The sequence below is a fragment of the Acanthochromis polyacanthus genome, chromosome 1 (assembly GCF_021347895.1).
Source record: "Acanthochromis polyacanthus isolate Apoly-LR-REF ecotype Palm Island chromosome 1, KAUST_Apoly_ChrSc, whole genome shotgun sequence".
NCBI lineage: Eukaryota > Metazoa > Chordata > Actinopteri > Pomacentridae > Acanthochromis > Acanthochromis polyacanthus.
The window spans coordinates 28,455,022-28,478,797 of record NC_067113.1 but is presented as its reverse complement, the minus strand read 5'-3'; the positions used below and the strand labels follow the sequence as shown (position 1 = coordinate 28,478,797).

Below are 23,776 nucleotides of genomic sequence, written 5' to 3'. Positions count from 1 at the left end.
TTTTTAAACAGCGTTGCATTATCTGTTGCTTTTTTAATTGAACTGTGGCTCTAAGAATCTAAATCCTAATGTCTTTAACTGTTGGCCAACAATTGACTCAAGCAGGGCAGTCAAGATTCTGGTGAGTCTTAATCCAGAATAAGTCTCAGATATAGGATGCAAGAGTGATTTAAATTTAAAACTCAAACAATGATTCACTGAGAATTAACCTCTCCTGTGAATTCTATTAATGTGCATTCTGCGTGCTTGTAGTAGTTTACCCTGAGGCCACCTACCATCTATTTCTGGTCTTTTCTCTGTGAATTATATAACAGCATTACTGTACCCTGCTGTGTACAGGCCTGACCTTCTAGAGTTAATGAGCCTGACATTTGATCAAGGAGGACACCCTCGTGTTTACCTCTATCATCATAGATATGCGTGAGGAAACATGTCGAAGAGTGATATATTTACTTCAGCTTAATCTGTCTACGTTGTGGATAATTACCGTGATTTCGATCCCGAGTTTCATCAGCCTTCGATAAGTCGGTAAAATCTGTTTTCGGTTCTCAGACATTACTTTGGTCCCAGACGATGGGTTCTGACAGTCAACATGCAAATATCAACTAGATGATCTTGTGGGCAGGAGATCATGGGAATCAAGGTTTTAAATAGTGCTCTGCCTCCGCCTGAGATTAGGCTTAAAGGCTAAAAACACACACCTAGCGCACCCAGGTATTTACAAAGGAGCAGTTAAACAAAGCAAAGCAAGTGTCACAAGTATTGTTTGTGAGCATCTATGACTTGTTGACAACAGAGAAGGATTTTTTTTATGTAAAGGAAACATAATCATAGTCTATTTGTCTATTTCCAGTACATTTCCCAACATCGTATCACGCAAGAAAGAATCCAGAATAGATCCTAAACCATCCAGAAGCCGTGTGGCTAAGCCTGTTTCCCACTAGCGTGCCTTTTCCTGTTTATTCTGCAACACTTGGCCTCTCATTTAGTGCATCAGCAGGTTAAACACAGCAGAGAAGTGAAGTCTCCCCATGAAGACTAATGCCGCCTTGTGACCAATGTGATTTAAAGCTACTACTCAGCTCAGCAACATTTCTCATTAGCTGAATAAACTGATCTCTTGGCAGTGAACCGAGGGAGAGAGGGGGAAAAAAAGCCCACTTGGATCCAGGTGTTGGCACTATTTATAAAAGCTGTGCCCTTTGGAAGGCAAACCCTTTAAATATTTCAGCAAGGGCAGTTTGTGTCAGCATCTGGAGCCCATGAAACAGGCTGACGTCCGTACGAATGGTTGCATAAAATTAGAATTTGGCTTGTTTCTGGTGCTCACACTTACCTCTTTGTAAAGTGTTTTAAGCTTCAGCAACGTCGAGACATATAATGCCATAACATTGTTTTTGTGGTACTTAAATTTCTGTCAAATGTTCATCGCTGCTAGCCTAGCCGCGCTAGACCCAGCTCTTACGACGCAAGGGTCTAGTTACCCTCGGCAGGGAGGGAGGTGGGCTAAAAGGTTGTCTTTCAAATCACTCTGCAGGAATTGGGTAGGTATACAACCAATCAGTGCAACGAATAGGCTGACGTAGTTCCTAGAGTGCCGGAAATCAGAGGATGCGGGAGTTCGGTGAAGCCTTATTTTTTATACTGTCAATGGGTGAAGCTCAAGTATATTAAAGACATGTTAACAGAAAGATTATTCAGAGTCTGTGCTAATGGAGCTCAACCACTTTTGTCGTTTTTGTTGTTGACCCTGACAGAGAATTAAATTTGTTGCTGTGGGTTGTCTAGCGCAGCTAGCTAGTTGTTTCCGGTTGTTTCTGTCAGAATCGTCGCGCCTCTGTCGTCACTTAGTTACGCCCGCCTTCTGACTCTACACTTGATGGTGATTCGTCGGCCAGTTTTAGGAGCATCCAGCCTCGAGGCTTACCGAGGGTAACTAGACCCTTGCGTCGTCAGAGCTGGGTCTAGCGCGGCTAGGCTACATCGCTGCAGGTGTTTAGTTCATAGTTGTGTTTCCATAATGTATTCTATGCACTTTTTGCATTCAAAAAGCTAATGGAAGCAGTAAAATTTCAAAAAACTTCTCCAAATTTGGCAAACAAGTTTTTACATTTGCTTTAGGTGGTTTCTGACTTCATCGTAAACAGCTAATGCACGTAATGTGAGATGTACATGACACCTTTTTTAAAAAAAATTATATTCTAATGTAGACAACATTTTGCAATTGCTAAAGACCTCACTCCATTTTTCTTATGCAAATGGAAAAATTTTATTCTTCTTTGAGATTTTTAAAGTAACATCTGGTTTTGTTTGTGCTACTGCTATCATGTTTATTACAGTTTTGTGTAAGGTCATCTGTAACACCATCTTCATGCTGATGGAAAGCACTTTGGTCTTCTTTTATGTTGTTGTTAAGTGCTCTACAAATACAGTTTGATTGATTGATTGGCTTCTGACGCTAGCCTAGCTAACGGAAATAAGCTTAATGTACTTTTCCTTATTTTATGTGTTTATTACAACATTTCAGAATGGGAGCACAGCTAATATTCCTGAATTTTAATGATCTACTAAGGTTTTTTGCATTTTTTTGACTGAATTGAATCAAAGACGTTTATGTAAGTGTCCTCTTCAGATGTCTTGCTTTGTCTGATTCACAGTCCAAACCCCAGAGGTATTTAGAAAGCGAAAGTAATGTTTCTCAGAATAGTTGCTAATTAATTCCTTGTTCATTGACTAATTGCTTAAGTGTTCCCGCTCAAAAAAACAGCGTCAGGAAGTTCGCATGGCTCCAGATCAGGTATTCCAGTGCCTGTGTTGCCGTGCCTCCAGGTTTTAGGATGCTGTCAGAGGATTGCCCGCACATGGAGACGACGGTGTTGCAGCTCGTTGTGTGCATCACGAATCAAAGGCCGCCATTGTTGGAATGAGAAGCAGATGTTAGTGAGGAATTCTCCTGACTGCAGCAGTTTTTTTTCTTTTTTCATGCCTAAGCTCTGAGCGTTGCCTCTCTCTCCATCTCCCTCCCTCTTGCTCTCTTTGCTGTATATATCTTCTCTCTTATTTTTCTTTAGCTTTGACACACTCTGCACCTGAAGCTATGGTTAAATCAGCGTGGTGACATCCTCCCTCCATGAGTCTGTTCTTCCACCTCCAAGCAGATTTTTTTTTGCCTTCACTCTCCTCTGCAACAGTTGGATATAGACTCTAAACTAAATGAGGAAAAAATGAGGTGTATTTGTGACAGAGGCCCTCTCTCGGTATCCCAACGTGGGATTTGGTGTCGTGCCGGACTCTGAGGTTTGCCACGTTGACAGAATCCCTGTTTGGGACTAAAAGGCAGGAGGAAGCTCAGTCGGCTGCTCTTTGTGCATGTGTTGCTTTAGATGGACTTTGGTGTTGCGTCACTCTTTGCACGGCAGCGAAAGGGGGATGGAAAGCAGCAGTAATGTCATTATACAGCACTCTGCTTCTTCGCACAGTGTGTAAGAGAATCCACCCTTTCATTTCATGGTGGACATCCCCTCTGCAGCGATGTCTCGTGTGTAAACCAGACATGACACCGTAGACTTCAAAACCCATCAATAATGACCGCACACACAGTTACGTCTGAATTACTCCTGTCACTAAAATCAGCATCCGCTTTCACCTTTCACCAGTTCAGCAGTGTAATAAGTGTAGAGTAACAAGGATGTGTCTGTGGAAGTCAGGAATCATATTTCTGGTTGAAAGCTGCTATATGATATGACTTCAACCAAACCCACTTTAAGGGCCATTAATTTTTCTTCAGGGAGACGAGAGAAGCATGTATTTGTCAATGTCTCCACCTTATACGGAAGTGTCATCCTCTGACAGATAAAGATCTGAGGATATTAGTTGTTTAAATGCTTCTTTAAGTTGTTTTTTTGTGGATTAGTGTCATTTGGAGACACAGTGACGTCCTCTGACTAGTTCCAAGAAAGAGAAACAAAACCTTTTTGTAACCTTTGCCGATGAAAATAACCATATAATCATTTTCTAATAATTTCTGAAAATGTTCCCATCCAGAATGAATGTCAGACCTTTAGAAAAATGACCAAATCTCTGCCTTTTCCTTGTGAAATGCATTCATTTTTGGGTAAGATGGACAGAGTTGAGTTACTTTGCTCTGTGTGAGATTGTTAAACCTTTTTCCTTCTTATCTTTGTGTGCAGTATGTCAAAGGTAGCCGCTCTGCACATTTCTGTATCAAGTAAAATATGCTCATTTGATGTGCAAATGAGGCCAAAATGGGAAAAAAAGCTATGCTTTAAAATGAAACTGCAAGTCAGAGCAGTGGTGGCTATGGAGCTGCAGCCATAGTCTGCTAGAAGTGTGATTGGTCAGCTTGGGCTGCAAGTTTCAACTGCAGATACAGTTTGTTCATAGTGACAACACATTAATTAAACATATTTCCACTGCAAACCTTCAGTCAGTTGTTTTGTGTTCCGTTTTGGCACAAACACCACTTTGCATGAGGAATATGCACCGATCATCAACAGCATTTTTAAAGAAAAGTTTACTTTTTACAATGAATCTGCAGTAGAACTGACATTAACCTCTTTGTATCGAGTGTAAATCCAGCTAAAGTGTGCACATGGTTTAAACTTTTACTCTTTTTGTTTCATGTCTCATTTACCATCAGTTTCCCTTGCAAAATGATTCAAATCAAGATATTTTCAGCAAATATTACATCTATCCTGGCTGACTTGCATCAGTCTAGCTCTCTGGAGGGGAAATGAGTGATGCAGAGAGGTGATCCAATTAGATGGGTCTCACTTCGAATTAACCTCGCCGCCATCACAGAGCTCAGCTGTTGTGTAGTAGCACCTGACATATGGTCGTGGCAAGAAAGCAAGAACATACCCAGTGCGAGCATGTGTGGTTCATGCGTGTCTATTTTTGCCTCCATGTACATATGTTTTTTGCGTGTGCAGTGCAGTTGTGATGTGTTTAGTCAAGGTCAGCAGCAGCATCGCAGGGAGCTGCCCCAGTCACGGTTCATCAGCAGACTTTGCTGAGTGGCTGGTTGCCTGCCACGCTGCACATCCAATGACCAGCTTTAATGAGAACTGATGCTGTATGTCAACAGTACGTGTATTTATGGCTGCTTCTCCCGCGATGCTACTTGCCTCGGCAGAAACTAAGCCGACAGCAGGCATACTGAATGGCTAGTTAGTCTGAAAAGCACCTCCTGGCTGTGCAGCAAAAGTCCAGTTCTGCAGTTAAGGATGCTGTTTATCGGTGTTACTTGTTTCAGGGTTGCTTTCACTGCTGCTTGATTTGTTAAAGCAACTATTTAATGATTTTTAAGACAGGTTTTTCCACTTTTGCTCTCACAGCGCTAATAACGGTAACTTAAATCCACATTCTTGTGTTGTTAACTTGCAGCGGGAGCAGTGAAATGTCGCTTAAGGTGAAACAGCTTACAAAACATTTGAGCTGAACTCCCTGTGAATAAGCACTGCATTCTCTAACCACATCTTTTTAAATGCTAATAGTTTTTCACTCTGCAAACCAGTATCCGTCCTATCTGTTTTTAATGACAACGCGGCTTCAAGGTGAGACACTCCCAACAGGAAGAAGTGATAATCTGGAGTGATTGTTCTTTAACATTCTTTTGTCTGGTCTGAGACTTTTCACACCCTCTGAAGGTCTCACACATCCTCGGGCGTAGTTCAAGCTGTGAGCCACTTGCTGTTCGTAGGACAGCTGGTAAAGGTGGAAGTGTTACTTTACTCTCTCTAGCGTGTGTCTGTGTGTGAGAGAGGTATTGTAGTTGGTAGAAAACAAAGCAACACACAGCTGTTAAAAGCTAAAGAGAGAATCTAACCTGACTTGAGTTCAGATGCAGGAGAAAGTCACTGTTTTTGAGCACAGAAAATGGTGTTGCTCTGCGATGATAACAAGTCAGATTTAGAGAATAAGTAAGCCTTTATTTCGAGCCAATGCTGGAAATAGAATTTTAAATGCATGTATTTCCCAGTCAGACTTCAGTTCAAAGATATAAAGTAGAAAGGTTTCGGAGCAGACACAGCCCCAGTCTGACTCCTGCATATGAATACCAGCAGACGGTGAAAAATTCAAGCTAGTCAAACAGCCGAAAGCGTGCCAACAGAACTGAGTGAGTTGACAAAAGCGATGCCAGGAGGAAAATGTGGTGCTGTTTGGCTTGCAGAGCCAACAAAGTCAGACACTCAGTCCACATCTAAACCTCCATGCATAAGTTTCCTCACAGCTTCTCAACTCAGCAGTCACAATATATCGTTGTTTTGCAGCAAAGTTGAGAACTGAATTTTGTTACGTTTTAGGTAAGAAGGTGACATACGTTGTGAAAAATGTGTCCCTTGATCAGTGTTTCCCTCATGCTGTAATTACATTTCATCAGCTCCTCTGCAGACATAGGTTCACATGTTCCTCTGCGGTGGTTGACATTCCCCTGAAGTGATGTCACATAATCATGGACATAAGCAGGAATGCTGCCCTCCTTTTTGGTCGTCTGTTTCTCCTATCCTGTCAGACTTTGTTAGTGCAGATTTGCTGTTTTTAAATGCTAATGTAGATCTTCAAGCAAATTCATAATTTTTATGTCAACCACGCAGCCGCTGTCTCCTCCTCAGATTGCAGAGAACATCTTTAAAGTCCAACATATTTGCATACAGCAGAATGAACTAACATCAAGTCCTTTGTCCTCTCTGTGTCTCTGCAGTGGCTGGCTGCAGCTCTCGTCCCCATGCCCTGTCTGGTGAGCGCTGCCTGGCCTGCTGAGCCCGTAGGTGTGTCTGTACTGGGCTGCAGCTGAAGCAGGTCTGCAGCGACTGGGTGGTGGTGGAGGTGGTGGTGGGTCGTCAGAGGGCCCCCAGCAGGCGAAGAGGCCTGTCCAGTCCCAGCCACACGAAGATGAACAAACTGAACTTCCACAACAACAAAACCATGCAGGACCGCCGTTGTGTTTGTGTGTTTTTGCCCAATGATGACACGCTCAATGTCATAGTCAATGTGAGTAGATGCAACTTTTTTATTGTCAGTCTATTAGAGGTACACAATAACTTAGCAAAAAAGTGGAGAGGAATCACTAAATTGTCCTAATTAATACCAAAATTAAAAGTACTGTAGTATAAAGTAGTATTGTACAAAAATTTTCCAAGTGTCCACGGGTTTTACCAGCACTGGAAAGAAATGCTGGACAGTTAACTGTTCCATGTTTCCATACTTGTCTCCTATCTGCTGTAAACAGCCTGCAGTTCATCCCAGTTTGACTAATATGTCTTATAATTTTATCATGCAATTTTTTCAGTGAACGACGTGCCTTTCAAACCTGTCAGCGGGTTTTAGACTTGAGAAAGTTACAGCAAATTGAAAACAGGCAGTTTTATTTTGTAGATAGGTTTTGAAGTCAGACATAGATGGAAATAAACACTTATCCTGCTCTTTTACACTTTTCATCATTAAAGAAATGCTTTGACAGGTAGTCACATACGGGGAAATTATGTCCTTTTCGCTGAGACTTGAGATGAGATGGTTAACACCACTTTCATGTCTGTATAATAAATCTAAAGCTTGGTTAGCTCTGCTGAGGATGAAGAGTAGAAATGAGTCAACAATAGCAGCATGCAACATAAAATCAAAACTTTTAAAAGTTTATCCAAATATTGTAGAGCTAGCTGTTTTCCAAATGCTTCCGATCTTTGCGCTAAAGCTAAGCTAACTAGCTGCCACCTCTAGTTTTCACGTAACTCTGAAGAAAGTCAATAAGCTTGGTTCCTAAGTATGTTTACGCCCAGACAAATGTGCTGCACATGTATGCACTGACTCCTAACAGCATTTCATGACAGCTGAAGATAAATACATTAACTGTCTGGTAGCATGTGTGCGATTATTTATGGTTGTGATATTTATGATATTGCTAACAGATGCCCTGGGAAAGCTAAAACTGTTCTGATATCTCCTCCTCAGGTGAAGACTTTGTGCCAGGAACTGTTGGTCCAGGTGTGTGACCTCCTCAGACTGAAGGACTGTCACCTGTTTGGACTCAGTGTTATTCAGAGTAAGTACTTCTCGTCATCTCAGGGGTTCGTTTGGGGCACACATGTTGCTTTGTTGTGCGCCACACACAGTTTATTTATTTATCTTTGAAGTATCGTCTGCCGCACTGATTGTTTTTAATTATATAAACACGTTTGGATTCTTAACTATGCACCGCTGCGCTTCCATATCATTTGTACAGCAGATTTGAAGCAACCTTTTAAAATGACAGAAAAAGAGGATAGAAATCCAAAAACAAAACCAGCTTTTCTTTCCAATATACATATTATTCTTTATAGTATGCCACACAAATATTTAATATGTCCCAGTACATAGTATGTCAAATGTGGTACATTCTCACCCACAATCCTCTGCCCCATTACATCACGTAAACAAGCAAAGCCGACTTAAGCACAGGGACAGATGACAGCTCATTTTGCACCACAGACTGCAATGATGAAAGTTTATTATGCTAAAGCATTAGGTCCCAGTTGTATCTGAAGTGCATGAGAATAGTGTCAACTTTATAGGGGCATTTGCAGCATATACTCAAAGAAAGAATAAAATATATGTGTTTTAGGACATAGCCGAGGTTTACCAACTGCTACAAAAGACCATGAAGCAGAAGAAACAAACAATACTTTGCTCATATTGAGAGAAAGACGTTAAGAAGGCCTTCAGGAATTGTTCTCCTCTGAGAAAGTTTTTATTATTGTTTCATATCAGCTGGTGTTGGCTTGTTCAGGCTCTCAAGTGGCAAAAACACTAAAAGAAGTGCAAACTGCTGATCAATTATGTGAGTTAAATGTTTGCCTCAGAGTCAAAACCACTGTCGAGTGAGTGAGTGTGAGTGGTTCTTTATCAAATCTTGCTGTGTCCCTTAACTTTTTCTAATCAAAAGGCACTTAAAAATACACTATAAAGACACAGTTTACATCAGAGCCTCTTTAAAATACACTGTGTAACCCAGGAGTTAGTTTCCTCAGACCAATAACTTGGCTGAGAAACAAAAATCAGCCCTGAATGTAGCATCTCTCACCTATCTGTCATGACGGTCTCCCAGGAACCAGACCCTCCTCGTCCTGGCTGGTTGCCATTGTGTGGCAAGACCAGAGTTGTTTTTACGGTGACGAGGCTCGGCGAGGGTCGTACGTACAGAGAATGAGTCACCGTGTCTGCTCTGTGGTGGGGCCGACAGCGGGTGACAGTTGTAGGCAGCTGCAAAGGGAGAGTGAGTTGTGAAGGCAGCGTTTTCAGGCAGCTGGCCTCCAGATGAGCCAATAGTGGCCCCGCAGGTCAGTTGAGCAGGAGCCAATGGGTCTGATTGTGGGACATTCCTGGAGTGCTTGTCTGAACAGCGTGAAATCCCCAAGGCAAACAGAGGCCACCCACTCCCTGTGTGTCACCCACTGTCACCCCCGACCACAGCGTCTACAACGGACTCACGTTCAGATATACCAGTGCTTAGTTGTGCTGAAAACACTTACAAAATGAAATAAATCCAGCATTTATGAATTCTGTCACACTTTAGGTGAGATGTAGATGAATTTCCTTTGCAGCGTGGAGCTAAAACTATGAGTTGATGGCTTTTAACATAGAATTAATCTGCATTTATGTAAAAACTGAGTCACTCTCAAAGTTCCAGCTTCCAAATGTGGACAGTTGTTGTTTTTTTAGCACTCTGTGATTATAATTTAATATCTTTTGCTAGATATTTCCACTTATTTCTACCACTCATATCTGTTGCAGCTGCCAAGTTGTATATAAACATTCACATCGCCTTTCATAAAAGATGTTCCTCTCTATGTGGATCGACATCAAACACCACAAAATTAAGCTTAAGGGTCACTTCACCCAAATACCAAAAAATATACTTTCCCACTCTTCCCCTGGTTCACTTCCATTTCTACCAATGCACGACCGCAAAAATAGGCCTGTGGATCGGCCCCAGTCAGAGTAATATTGTTTCTGGAAACAGATAGCGCTATTGAGTATTTCAAATGTAATTTTTGGATTCCTTAAGTGCCACAAACCAAACACAAGTGACCTCAAGTGTAATAACATGGCGGCAGAAGTCTCAGCTGCGGAGATCTCCAATCGTCACCAAATAACCCGAAAGTTTTCGTGGGAAATGTTTTAAATTTGACAGTGTAGAAACAAGGCATCTTCATGGATCTAGTCATTACAGTTACATGTAAACAAACAGTCAAATACCAGCCAAGAGTTGATAAAATGAACATCGACGTTCTGTCAGAGAGGCTCTGCTGCTGCCCTTTATGTGTCTTTTTCTTTTCGACTGCTTCTCATTGTATAGAAACTCTTGAGTTGTTACATCAGCAGCCTGCGACTCATGAAAGGCGTCACTTCAGGAGCAGATTAAGACGTGACGGAGTGAGGTGAAGAAATGAGCAGCAGCAGAAGCTCAGACTACAAAGCGAAGTGCAGTGGCTGACTGATGTGACTGCTCTGAGGGGTCTTTGAACGGGACTCATTCAGGGGGGATTTCTCCACTGCATACATCCAGCTGTACACGCTCAGAGTGTCTGAGCTAAACCTGTGTCTCTCCTCCTACAGATAATGAACACATCTACATGGAGCTGGATCAGAAACTGTCCAAGTATTGCCCCAAAGAATGGAAGAGAGAAGCCAGCAAGGTGAGAAGTGATGTGTTGGATTATTGACTGTTCAATCACAAGTTTAGCAGAGGACATTAAGTCTTGTTTTGTCAACACACGTTTCACACCACTTTCCAGCTTAAGTCACAAAACTGGATTAAATAGATCCTCTACCTGGGATCCACAAAATTTATATAAATAAAATTCAGTGTCAGCAAGGTACGCTTTTCCACCTACGGGAAGCAGAAATTTAAAACTGTTATTAAAATGCAGGACTCCAGACTAACTTTTCCAACTTTCTAAGCTAGTTGCGCCACCATATGATTCAGTGTCACCAAAAACCACTTTGAATAGAGTTGAATAAGGAGCTCTAATGTCATATTTTCCCAAGTAATTTTATCTGCTTGGCCTTTTCCAAGAGCGGAGCGTGTTTTCAACAGCAGTACTGCTCTGGATCATGTTCATTTAACTGTGGGAAGCCAAAGTCGTGACCACTGTTGATATTTGTTTAACTTTTCAGCATTAGTACTCCGTTTGTCATCTTGATTGAATGTGGTGGGATACTTTTTTGTGTTTGTTTTTTCAAATTACTCATTCAGTGTCTCCCTGCCTGCACTTGTCTCTTTATCATCAGGTGTGTCTTTTAAAATAATTCATCTTACTCTATTTATTGCATTCTGTCCTCTTATCATGCTCTGTTTTGATTGTAAATACCACCAATTTGCACCTTATTGTAAATATTAACAATTTTATTGCATATTTTGTAAATACCAGTATTATAGGCACCTTATTTTATGTCTTTGACCAGCACAATTTGCACATTAATTACATGCTATTTTGTGCATAATTCCTCACTTTATCTGTTTTGTGTGTGATGTGTGTGAGTTACTGGATACTTTGAATTTCCCCAAGAGGATGATTAAAGTATCTATGTATTTATCTTTGGAAAATGGTAACAGCTACATGGATAGTTTGACACATCAGGCAGGGACAGACTAACTAGAGCAGTGAAGAAGAAGAAATAATATTTTTATCCGCAATGATAAACACAGTCACACCCACGCTGACCAGAGTGTCTCCAGTTCAACCTAATGAACACCATACACTCACACGAATGCTACCGTGTGAAGTTTGGACTCGCACACTCTCAAAAAGTGCAATCTGGAGCGTTACAATGCACAAGTTACTTGGCAGGTACTTTATTTTAGCCATCTGAAGATCTAGTCACAGTCTGCTGTGGATTCAGTCTGTCTCAGAGTCTTCTGTCACTTCGGGTCATCATAGACCGCCTCCATGATGTAGAGATCAGATCTCTGTGGGGGTCAGACCGTCTGCTGCCAGATTCCTTGTTCTTTTTGCAGCTGAAGATGGTTTTTTTTTAACTCTGGCTGGATGTTTGGGCTTGTTGTCAAGCTGCAGAATAAATTTGGGTCAGATTCCTCTCCAGTTTAGATAAAAACATGTCAAGTGTTTAAAAGGTTTCATAGCTGCAAGTATTTTCCTGTTTTTACTGCTAAGTTTACAAATGTTAGTGATATAAATGCATCAGAAATTATGAAAATGTTTATTATTTTCTCCTGTGTAGCTAACAACCAAACGATGAGGTCACTTTTCTGTTTACATTCGTGTGTCACTTGCTTTGTTTTAGCTCATATATTAACTAATGACATATCAGCATGGTTAGTAAACACACGTGTTCTGCTGTGTTTGCTTATATCATGTGATACAACATCTGAGAAACGACGCTGGAATGTTTGTGTAACTGTTTACTTCTTCCAGCTGGACACTAAACTCCTAAAAGCTGCTTAGAAGCTGCTCTTCTTGTCTCACTTTTCACTTTCCATACACTTGACATAACCATTATTCATGCAGTCTGATAGGAGTATTAAATTCTGCTGGTTGTAGTAAATAAACAAGTATTTCTGCTCGCGTGTTTTCCAGGGCATTGACCAGTTTGGGCCTCCAATGATCATTCACTTCAGAGCTCAGTATTACGTTGAGAATGGGAGATTGATCAGGTCAGTAAAGAGTGACATGTAAAAACAATATCTAAATGTAAAACCACCTGTGCAAACCGCACTAACATCCCTCCATTAAGCTTCAGTCATCCTTTAAAGCTGGTTAAATCTACTCTGTCTGCCCTGCAGTGACCGAGCGGCCAGGTACTACTACTACTGGCACCTGAGGAAACAGGTGCTGCTCTCTCAGTGTATCCAGAGGGAGGAGGCCTACTTCCTCCTGGCGGCCTTCGCCCTGCAGGCTGACCTCGGCAACTTCAAACGCAACAAGCACTTTGGGAAATACTTTGAACCTGAAGCGTACTTCCCTCCGTGGGTGAGTTTACCTAACGCACACTGCATGTGTGCTGAGCCCCTGACTGTCAAACCTCTGAGGGAAGATTTAAGATGACAATCATCCTACACATTCACACTTTACCTTCTGTTCACACCAAATCATACATGGTTTTTCTCCTCTCTTTAGTGTGTCCACCTGACCACATTTTACATTAATATCACACACGAAATATGACACAGTCTTACTTGAATGCTTTTAGGGACGCTTGTCCAGGTTCTGTGACTCATATACACTTTCTCTTTTTTCACATTTGGCATTTATTTTTATGTGTACAGGATGATTTTATTTTATCCAAGTAATGATAATTTTCATTCTTTTCATTCTCTAGCTGTTGCAAAATGTGTATCAGAGTTCCTCAAAATTTAAGGTAGCACCTTTAATGTCTCCTTTGGACCAACCACAAGTTCAAAACTTGAAGATATCCAACATAAAATATTTTAAATTTGGGAAAAACAGTAAATCTTCTCTGTGAAAAAGTTGGAACAAGTCGATTGAGGGCGTTTTGCTCAAAAAGTAGCTGTCGGTGGGCGATCTGATGGTGTTCTATTGATCTGAATTTAGTAAATGATCTGCTTTTTAGACTAATCATACAGTTTGCATCAGTAAAGGTGCGTTTGTGAGTACTTTATTTTGAAAATTCAGTGGTTTCTAACCAGTTACTAGCGTCTTGTCAAGGTGGACGAAGATTACCAGCGAGAAAACCAACAAAGCAGGCAAACCGCCGTTACTGTTCAGAAGTTTCTGAATAAAATCGGAGCAAAAAACAGGATCCAGATTTTCCTTAGTTGGGCTTTTATCTTTGAGCTGAATTGACTAATTTTGTATCCAGGCAACCAAACGTACAACTAATGATGTCATCACATGAGCTGATTTAGTTTATGGATCTATCCTAAAAGCTTGTGATGTGATCTTCTGGCCACATCACTCAAACCTCCAGTGATTTGCTGTGTGTGATCGATGGACTGAAATTTAAATGTGAATCAAAATGTGATTTAATGATGCCGCAGCAAGAAAAGCTATTCTATAATGAGCATTCCAGTTGCTGTTGTACTTTATTTTGATTGCATTCTGGTAGAGAGCCACTGTACACACAAAAAACCCTTGAAAGTAATGTTAAAAGTGAGTAATACAGCGAACACATGAGTGTGTCAGACTGGTAAAGCCGTCTGTGGTGAGTCTGTCGGATATGCCAGTGACTCACAGTGAATGTCCTTGTATTACAGTGAAATAAAGGGGTCTAAGATGCAGAAAACCAAAAATAAATTGCTGTATCAGTGGCCGAGGAGCTGGAAGTACAGTGAAGGTTGTGTTAGAATGTGTTTGAGTCTGTTAGGCATTGTCCTGTCCTGCAGCATGCGGGTCTGAAGCTACCTTCCATTAATCACACTGACCAAACACTTAGCAGCAGCTCCACATCTGAGCATGTGGGATAATAAGAACTGGGACACCAGGTTTATTTTTGTCCCTGGAAGTGGCACACACACTGTTTTTCCTTTCTTATTTTAATCTTGAGAAACTCTCCAGATGACATGGCTATTCTGGCAGCACTGCCCCCCTACCACCACCACCATCACCCGTCTGAATATGACAGCCACGCCCGTCTGATTGCCCTCCATTTCCTGTGATTAGCCTCCTTATCGCCACTCCAAACCAGTGGTGACAGGAAATTGTTTGAAGATCAACAGTGTGTGCTACCCTACAGTAAATCTGCCACAGATTTAGGTGCTTAGAAAGCATACTTGCTTAGAAAATCTTGAAAAGCCGCTCGCAACACTCAGCAGGAGCATTTCCAGTTCCTGCCTCTGGCTCCCGTTCAGTCTCTCCAGGTTGACATCTGTTTGCCCTGTGGCAAGCAGCTTCATTACCCTCAGTGGCAACCTGTGCTGCCAGTCTGCTGTAATGAGTCTGTACAACTTCAGGGCAGCCAAACCTGATGTCTCTCTCTCTCTCTCTCTCTCTCTCTCTCTCTCTCTCTGTGTTCCTGCTCAGGTGATAGCCAAGCGTGGCCGTGAATACATCCTGAGGCATATCCCGAACATGCACAAAGACCAGTTTGCTCTCACAGCTTCAGAGGCTCACCTCAAGTACATTAAAGAGTGTGCTCAGCTGGATGACGTCACAGTCCACTACTACAGACTCTACAAGGTGAGGAATGGGAATCATATGACCTTATAAATAGCTTTTGTACGAGTAAATTAAGGGTTTTCCATCACAGATGCAGTTATTGTTGCTGCCTCCCTGTGATGTCACTGCTTTTGTTTTTTACTTGTGTGGAGTTTTTAACTAAACAAGACTTACGAATTCTAAGCAGCTTTCTTTGTTGGGTTTTTTTTCCTTGTGTCACATTTTTACTCATTTGACACTGCAGTATAAAGTCCTGCACCTCTGTGGAAACAGCACAACAACGGCTAGAAGTAGAGAGAGCTCAGGAATGTTGTTTGACACAGTTATAATGCAGTAACTCCTAAAACAGAAAAAAAACTCAAGTTGAATCTCTTTATTTTACAAAAAAAAACGCTTAAATCAACATGTCCAACATTTTCCCAAGTGCTCAGTTGTAATTATAACTAATTGTCAATATTGGGAAAGACGGTAGCTCTGCATACTCTGTATTTTACTGCTTCCATTTGTAGTGTGCTTCTGTACTTGTCTCTTATCTGTTCTGGGTAAACACAGCTTGCAGTTTAGCCGAAAAGTCCCTGAATTTTTGTAACGTGACTGTCGGTCAGAGCTGAGTCACTAATGGCTTCCCAGTGGTGGCGAGGAGCACAGAATATTTTGGTTTTTCAGAGCAAGCAGTTCAACTTTGCCAAATTTTTAAATGAGACGTGTAGAATAAAGTGATTCTGACAAAATTTCACCATTTTAAGATTAGATTAGGTTATCCAGCTGAGCATCACATCATAAATTCACAGCTTAAGTGTTGTTGCAAAGTTAAAAATCCAACAGGTTTCTCAGTTTTTATCATTGCTGTCTCTGATAAATGATGTAATTTTTGTGTTTTTTGCAAAGACAACATGCCTTTCAAACCCGCCAGCAGGTTTTGGGATTCAGAAGCTCATTAGGTTTCACGTTATTCTGCTCAGTTTCTTTCACATCATCAACATTTCATCTCTTTCCACAGGACAAAAAAGAAGTTGAAGCGTCTCTTACATTGGGGCTGACTTTACGTGGGATCCAAATATTCCAGGTAAGCAGTTAAAGTTATTTTTTTTACTTTTATTAAACTGGCTCCTACTTAGATTTTAGTCTGTTGCTGCTACTGTTGTGAATGTAGAAGAAAACATGCTAGTCTCTGTTTATCTAATGTGAAGGTGCGCAGATTTTGTAGGTTTAATATTTGAAAACTTTTAGTGCCAAAATGAAAATCACCCATGGGACAATAAAGCTTACCTGGTTTTATAAATCTAAAACCAAATCCGCAATCCAAAATCTGCAATTTTAAGATGTCAGCTTTGTCTTTTTGTGAGCTTTAGTCACATTCTCTGCCGTTTTATCGCCAAAATCACAAATCGGTTGATCAAAAAATTAAATGATAAATTAATCAGACGTGAAATTAAATGCTAGTTGCTGCCAAAAGACAAAATACAATATGTTGATGCTCTCTTGGCTCCTGATTTGGGAAAACGGCCGAAACAAGTTGATGGTTCTGCACTGGTAGATTTCTAACTAGCTTTAAACAACAAAGTTAGACACTCAGAGCTGAATGTAGGACAAAAGCTGCTTGTCGGGAGTCTTTACGGTAAGTGGCAGCAGTGTTGTCATTTCTCCTTTGTTGAATTTTTAATCAGCTGGAAAGCATCCACACAGTTGTGCCTCTGTGTTGCAGAATGTGGGCTCTGTGAGGCAGCTGCTGTACGACTTCCCCTGGACCAATGTGGGAAAACTGGTGTTTGTGGTGAGTCACATGCAGTATCATCGTTTGTTTTGTTTTTGTTTTCGAAGATGACGAAACCCGAGCATCCTCTGGCTTTTGCGATGTTTGTGAAAGCCTCCCTCCTGCTCAGGGTCGTGGAAATTTTTACGCAAGGCTTCTTCTTCCCACACTGCTGTTTTATCTTAGCCCTGCAAGTCCTCTGGAACTAATCAGGGATTTAGACAGACTTTCCCTGCACACACACAGACACACATGCTCACATACTGTATGCCACATATATATTTCCATGTAATCAGCAGTAGGATTTTCTCTCTTATTGAGTCGTCTGTTTCATCAATTATCACTGTTGTCCCTGCATCCTTTGAAAGAAAACCCCGTTAAATCTTCTCATCTCTGCTCTGACTCAGCTTGTCGTTAAGCTGAGCACAGCAGTCGCTTAATTTACTTCCATAGGGTTTCTGTTATCACAGGAAGGCAGAGAAGCTTACTATATATCTGTTTCACTCTGACGGATTCACATTTTCACCCAGTTGGCTATTAATCACAAACCAGGGAGGTCATTATTACTTATCGCTGCACCAAAACGAGGCTCCTTGTGGCTCCAATTTTGGCTACCTCTGTATTTTTATGCAACAGCGGCTGCAAGGTCCCTGAGAAACTTGTTTTGTTGTCCCAAGAGGGAGTTCTGGTTTGGTCTAATTTTGGAGCAAACAGCCGTCGCATCTGCCACACAGTTCACGGAAAAGACATCCTGTTTTCCTCATTCTTGTTTTTTCGGCGGTTTCTCCGCGTCGGCCGTCTGCAGCGTCGTGAGAGTGAATGAGCGGTGGCGTGGCTGTGGTTTCACTGCGGACCCGAAGGGCCTCTGGCGGCCCCGTCCCACCCTTCTCCTGAATAACAGGCTTTCTCCTCCACCCCACCCACCAGTCACGTCATCCAACACCGCTGCTGCAGCAACAGGCGAGCCGGAGAGCAGAAGGACGTGTGGGTCAATAAACACCAGATGTTGGGATGGTTTTTTTGGGGGGGAGTTCGATTCAGGGGTTTGGCCTTTGGAATAACTTTAGCTCATCTTTTGTATCAAGGTTTACAGAGAGCAGGGTGTGTTTTCTGCTTCGTGTTAGAAAAGGGTGGAATTCAGCTTTTCCCAGGCAAAAGGCTCCATTTGAGCTTCTCTTGTGAGGGTTTGATCTGCTGCCTCTGAAAGCTGAGATGAAGTCATCACCCCGTGTCATGTGGTGCTGGATCTTCAGCCAACCTCTGGCTCCACAGTTCTCTGGTCGATGCTGAGGAATAGTTGGACGGCAGCTCCTTGGTGATGGTGTGTTTTCGATGTGTGTGGCCTCAACGGTTGTCCAGCAACTCCAAATGGACTGATCATGTGCACTACATGAAACTGGAAACTTTTCTAAAGTGGTTTCTAGATACCTCTTAATAACCTGCCACTTGACACCCATCTGCTGCTGTGAGTTGGTCTTTAGTAACCACCAGCAGGGAGGCTGTTGATTTATTATGTCTGGTCCTGGTTTTTAAGATGAGATAAGATAATCCTTTATTACTCCCCGTTTCCGGGGAAATTTCCCATGTTACATCAGCATACATCATACAACAATAGGAACAATAAACAACAATATAATGTTAATCATAATAACAACCACAATATGTCCAAGAGTGTAGGATGGGAAAGGTGGCTTATGGAATGATGTGAACTACGATAGAACTGTGCATATTATGTGGTAAGGGATTGTGTGAAACAGTCCATTTTTGTGTAAACATCAGCCAGTGATGCTAGTGTCGTAAAGTCTTATGGCAGATGGAATGAATGACTTGCGATAGCGTTCTGTCTTGTACGTCTTTTACATTAGTTTTGCCCATTTGATACTACAGATAGCCAAATCCTGAATGCTTACATATTCTGGTGTAATCATCAAAATGAGAGGTTAACTGAGATATTTGTTTCAGGACCGACACAAAAAACAATTATTAGTAATTGTACATACATGTTCATAGATAACACATATATTTACAGTGAAAATGCTAGTCTTGGTGTCAGAGTTTAGAACATAAACTCCATTTAAAAGAGAACAGTCAAACCAATCAAAACCTTTATCATCCATTGGATTACCAACAACCAATCAGTTTGAAAATGACGTTAAAAACTTGTTTTCTTGAACTTCTACACATTCATATTTGCAGTGGTGTTGCAGCATGATGCAGATTTGGAAAAATGCGAGACATTCAAACGCTCACATCATCTGAGAGCAGAAGTCTGTTGCATGACTGTGGAGTTACAAGTATGATGGTTAGAATACTGCACTTTGACGATGTAGCTGTTTATCACTTGAACTTGGACCTAACGATGTTTGTTTAGTTTGCAGACACACCAAGTCTTCAAAGATTTCAGAGCTCCCCAAAAAGCCTTTACTGTCATTGTGAAAGTACAGTGAAATTAGATTACGACATGAATGATGAACCGCAAAGCATGTAGAGAATATTTTAGGCCTGATGGTAATAAGAAAACCCCCAACAATGGCAGCGACAAAGTCATTAAAAAGCTCCACTGACGCCCTTCTCTGTCTACTCATGCACAGATGTTTACTGTGTTCTGAAAATCCCATTTACATACAGACATAAAACCTACACAATTTCTGAATGCATCAAACATAACACAAAACTGTCCTAGAACTAGTTCCATTTTGGCTTTGAGGTTTAGTCAGCGACCATGAAATGCAGCGTCTCCGGTTTGTGGGTTGGATGTCTTTGTCTTATGTCGTTTCTGCCTCCCTTCATTTCCTGTCTACTGTCTATTAAAGACAGAGAATTCCTTAAAAAATGTCCCATACCACATAAATTTACACCATGCACAGTTAAGACATGTAGTCTGTAAATATAGGCAGTAAAAACCAAACAAAAACAGCCGACGGTTTAAAAGGTTTAAGGTAAAAAAGCATTGCCTGGGAGCGTAAAGTTCACAGTAGCCTGTTTGGACTCTCAGTTTGCCTCGTTCACACCTGGCTGCTGCCCAGTCCGACTTCAGTATTTTACTGGTGGCCTGTTGGAGCAGCAGAGCAGCAGTTTGAGGTTAAAGATAAATACTCAACTTGAGGGATGGAAGAGAACTTCTCCTGCAGTTTCCCACCCAGAGTTTTTCTGCCAGTCCAGGGATTTCAACAGGAAATCTTGCTGCCTCTGCCCACAGAAATGTTCTTTTATAGGAAAGCTGCTTTCAGAGAACTGTCAGCTGGATTTTATGAACTCATTTCCCTACAAAACAGAGTTGAATTTCTACAATGTGCCTTCCTACCTTACACATAAGCTTTAAACGTGCTTGGATTCAGCTGCTTTCTTTAAAAAATGTCTGGATAAATACAGTGAAGCTCGGCCTTGTAGTCAGAAATGTGCAGCTCTTTGCATTTTTCAGAGGTTTTAAACCCACTCGTCGCCTCCGAAAGTCCAAACCCTTGCAGAAATGTTTATAGGTCTGAATTGAAAACAACCCCGCTGACACCAAAGACAGCTGTTATTGGGTCGACGCTTTGCCAAAAGGCGCGGGAGAACGCACAAACCCACCATTTTAGTTTTTCCGTGCATCCAGCCAACATGTCCTCTCCCTGGAAAATCGTCAAAACTGCACAAAAATGCTCCGTTCTAATGTGGAAATGAAGAACAGATACACAAACGGTCCGCCGCTTTGTGTTCGGCTGCAGCATAGTTTTCAGGAACAGACTTTGTTCTTCCGCCGATGTTTGCCTTCAGGCCTTCCTGGCGCTTACTCATTAAATCATCAAATCCACATTCCACTTTCATAATCCTTGTATTATTATGGACTGCTGTAAATCACCGAGTCCTGTAATCAACATTTTTTTCCTCCTCCTTCCACATTCTCAGGGGAAGAAGTTCGAGATCCTCCCTGACGGTTTGCCCTCGGCCCGTAAGCTCATCTACTACACCGGTTGTCCGATGCGATCTCGCCACCTCCTGCAGCTGCTCAGCAACAGCCACCGGCTCTACATGAACCTGCAGCCGGTCCTCAAACAAGTCCGACGACTGGAGGAAAACGAAGGTACCCTGCTGCACTTTTACTTCATTATGTAATTGCAGAGTATGTGCCAGAACACCATAGCATAAAAGTTCAAAATCTTCAAAGTTTTTTACCTTGTTGCATGTCCATAGTGGTTTTTTAATATCACCGAAGACAGTGATAAAGTTGCACATTTTATCCTTAAAACTGCGGCAAACTTCTGATGGTTTAAAAAAAAGGATAAATAACTTAAGGAACCAGTACTATAAACTTAGAAAATTAAGCTTTCTGCATCGGTATCCTGCTTCACAATGGCTGAATTACTCCAATATTACAGCTATTCAATGTGTAGAGTGTAGAGAAGATTTATAGCATTTGAGCAAAATCGGTGAGCTGGTGTGCTCGAGCTGGCGTCGATCCAGACTTTCTCGAGAAAGTAACAGAGTAGAGTGACATCTGAGTGTTGCAAAGCAGGAAAAGATTATTTTCATGGAAAAAAACAAATATCTAACTTTATCTTTATACGGACATGAGTTTTTAGGATTTTAGAGATTTCAATGACGTTAAATACGACAGAAAACAATCAATTTCAGCAGCTACTTTGCCAGAAATACAATAAAAGGACGGAGCAATAACCTCCTGAAGTCTGTTGTTGCCTGGAACCCCTTTTTTTAAGATCATTTTGGTTTTTGCACAAATTAATCCTCCTGTTGTCCTCATTTACGGGCAACAAAAAATATTGTTTCCTTGTCTGAAAAAAAATCCAAAAAAAATCAGCAAAAAAATCCCTAAATTTCTGAAAATGTGTAAAACCTTCAGGAAGAAAAATCCAATAATTCCTTAAAAGTTTTATTTAAAAAAAAACCCAAGATAATTCTTGTAAATATTTTTAAAAATGAGTAAAAATCTTTCAAAAAAATCCTAAAAATATCTAAAATGATTACCTATATATCAGTAAAACTTCTAACATTTTCTTTAAGAAACACGTTTAACATTTCTTTTTTCAACAAAAAATGTTCAAAGATTTCCCAAAAATGTTGAAAATGTGGACATCAGAAGTTTCACTGTGAAAACGTATCTTTTTTTCCACATTTTCAAACTTCAAACGGGTCAATTTTGACCCACAGGACGACACGAGGGTTAAATAAAAAGTGATCTTCATTAACTTTAGAGCTGCACTTCAGCAGATTTGGTCACCATTTAAGAGCCACGTTTCTATTCTTTCCACAGAGAATAGAAAGCTCATTGGATGCAGACTGTATCATTATATTTAATGAACAGTTTTCAGAGTAGAGTCCCTATTCTCATCTAAATGTACACCAGAAATAGTTCTTTACCAAAATATTGAACTTTTGCTTTAAACGTTGCAACTTAAAGACAGTGTTTAAGTTTTGGCACAAAAAAATAACATTTTGAGCCACAGTGTATCCAGTTTGTTGATTATTAAAAAGCAAAAAATAGGATTTTTGGCTTAATACAGCTCAGGTTGTCTACTCTGCATTATATTTAGCAAGACTTGTTTACCACGCCTGACGTACACGTCAGCGGGGTTACTGCATTCGCTTCAGTATCTGGCTGGATGGGTAAGTGTGTGTGTGTGTATGTCCGGTCAGATATCTCTGCAAGTGCTGAAGTCAAGATAATCAAACTTGGCACTGAAGATCAGTCTAAGGTCCCCTGCTCAGTTGTGGAGTTAGAGGTCAGCAGATCAAGGTCAAGGTCAGATATCTGGGCGTGGTTCTGCCATCTACTGAGGGCTGGTCTAGTTGGATTCTATGTTTGTATTTCTACCTGTCGCATCAAACAGCACTTGCCATGTCGGCCCTCAGACTGTTATTAAGGTTCGCCTCCGTTTATGTGACTTCAGAGAAGAAGCAGTACCGGGAGTCGTACATCAGCGACGCTCTCGAGCTTGACATGGACCATCTGGACAAACGCTCTCGAGCCAGCGGCAGCAGCGCAGGCAGCGTTTCTCATCACAAGCGTCTGTCCCGCCACTCCACGACCAGCCACGGCAGCTCGCACACATCGGGCATCGAGACGGACAGCTTCAGGGCCCCCGGTCAGGCCCCGCACCGGCCTCTACGGACCTGCAGCTCGTCCACAACCAGCCACGGGAGCTCGCACACCTCCGGCATCGAGAGCAGCGGCAAGGAACGGATCCTAGATGATGACGGTGAGAGAACATTTATGAAACGTTTAGCTAAAATCTGAGAGGGTTGTTCCATCTCAGATCATCAGGGCCCTTTCTCTGATTTGCTTGAAACTTTTTTTATCATAAACTGTCAATGATTAAAATGATATCTGTGAAATTTTAGCTCGATTTACTCAATACTTTGTTTTTGAGAAGTAGTAATTTTAAATAGTTTTGCTTTAAAATATAAATTCTGAGGCAACTTTTAGCTTGTTTTCTCACACACAGAAATTTGAGGGTATGTTCAAACGACAATAACTCAGGAACTTTTAAAGACAAAAACACATCCTAGATAATGACAGTGAGACGTGTTTACATTCATGTAAATAAAATGATCTATCAGGGTTATTCCATCAGGGGCTTTCTGCTCCACCACCTTCGGTTTGCTAGAAACTTTTTATTATAAACTAGAACTGAAAATGACTTATGAAATTTTAGCTTGATACAAAAAATGGTTTCTGAGATAAAGCTTTTTAAAAAAATATTTTCAAAATTTTGATTACAATGCTACTGACACTGTGCTTTAACGACAATATTTCAGGAACTTTGACTGTTGTTTCTTATCATGTCTTTGATTCGTAATCTGAATGAAAAGTCCCGTCTTTAAGCTCACATTAGCAACAACACAAATTAACTGAGTTTAACGAACCATTAAGACATTTAACATGTTTGGG

At 41.2% G+C, this 23,776-nt stretch overlaps 1 protein-coding gene across 1 annotated transcript in view; it reads left to right on the top strand.

Annotated features, from left to right (window-relative positions):
* The window catches only part of frmd6 (FERM domain containing 6), a 34,278-nt gene that overhangs the window by 4,833 nt on the left and 5,669 nt on the right, over positions 1-23,776 (top strand). The window contains exons 2-11 of the mRNA XM_022205621.2: positions 6,725-7,014; positions 7,972-8,062; positions 10,615-10,694; positions 12,597-12,673; positions 12,803-12,989; positions 15,000-15,155; positions 16,135-16,200; positions 16,840-16,908; positions 20,776-20,950; positions 22,776-23,084. Coding sequence (XP_022061313.1) covers positions 6,916-7,014; positions 7,972-8,062; positions 10,615-10,694; positions 12,597-12,673; positions 12,803-12,989; positions 15,000-15,155; positions 16,135-16,200; positions 16,840-16,908; positions 20,776-20,950; positions 22,776-23,084 — 1,309 coding nt within the window. The 5' untranslated portion in view covers positions 6,725-6,915. The remainder of the gene's footprint in view (positions 1-6,724; positions 7,015-7,971; positions 8,063-10,614; positions 10,695-12,596; positions 12,674-12,802; positions 12,990-14,999; positions 15,156-16,134; positions 16,201-16,839; positions 16,909-20,775; positions 20,951-22,775; positions 23,085-23,776) is intronic.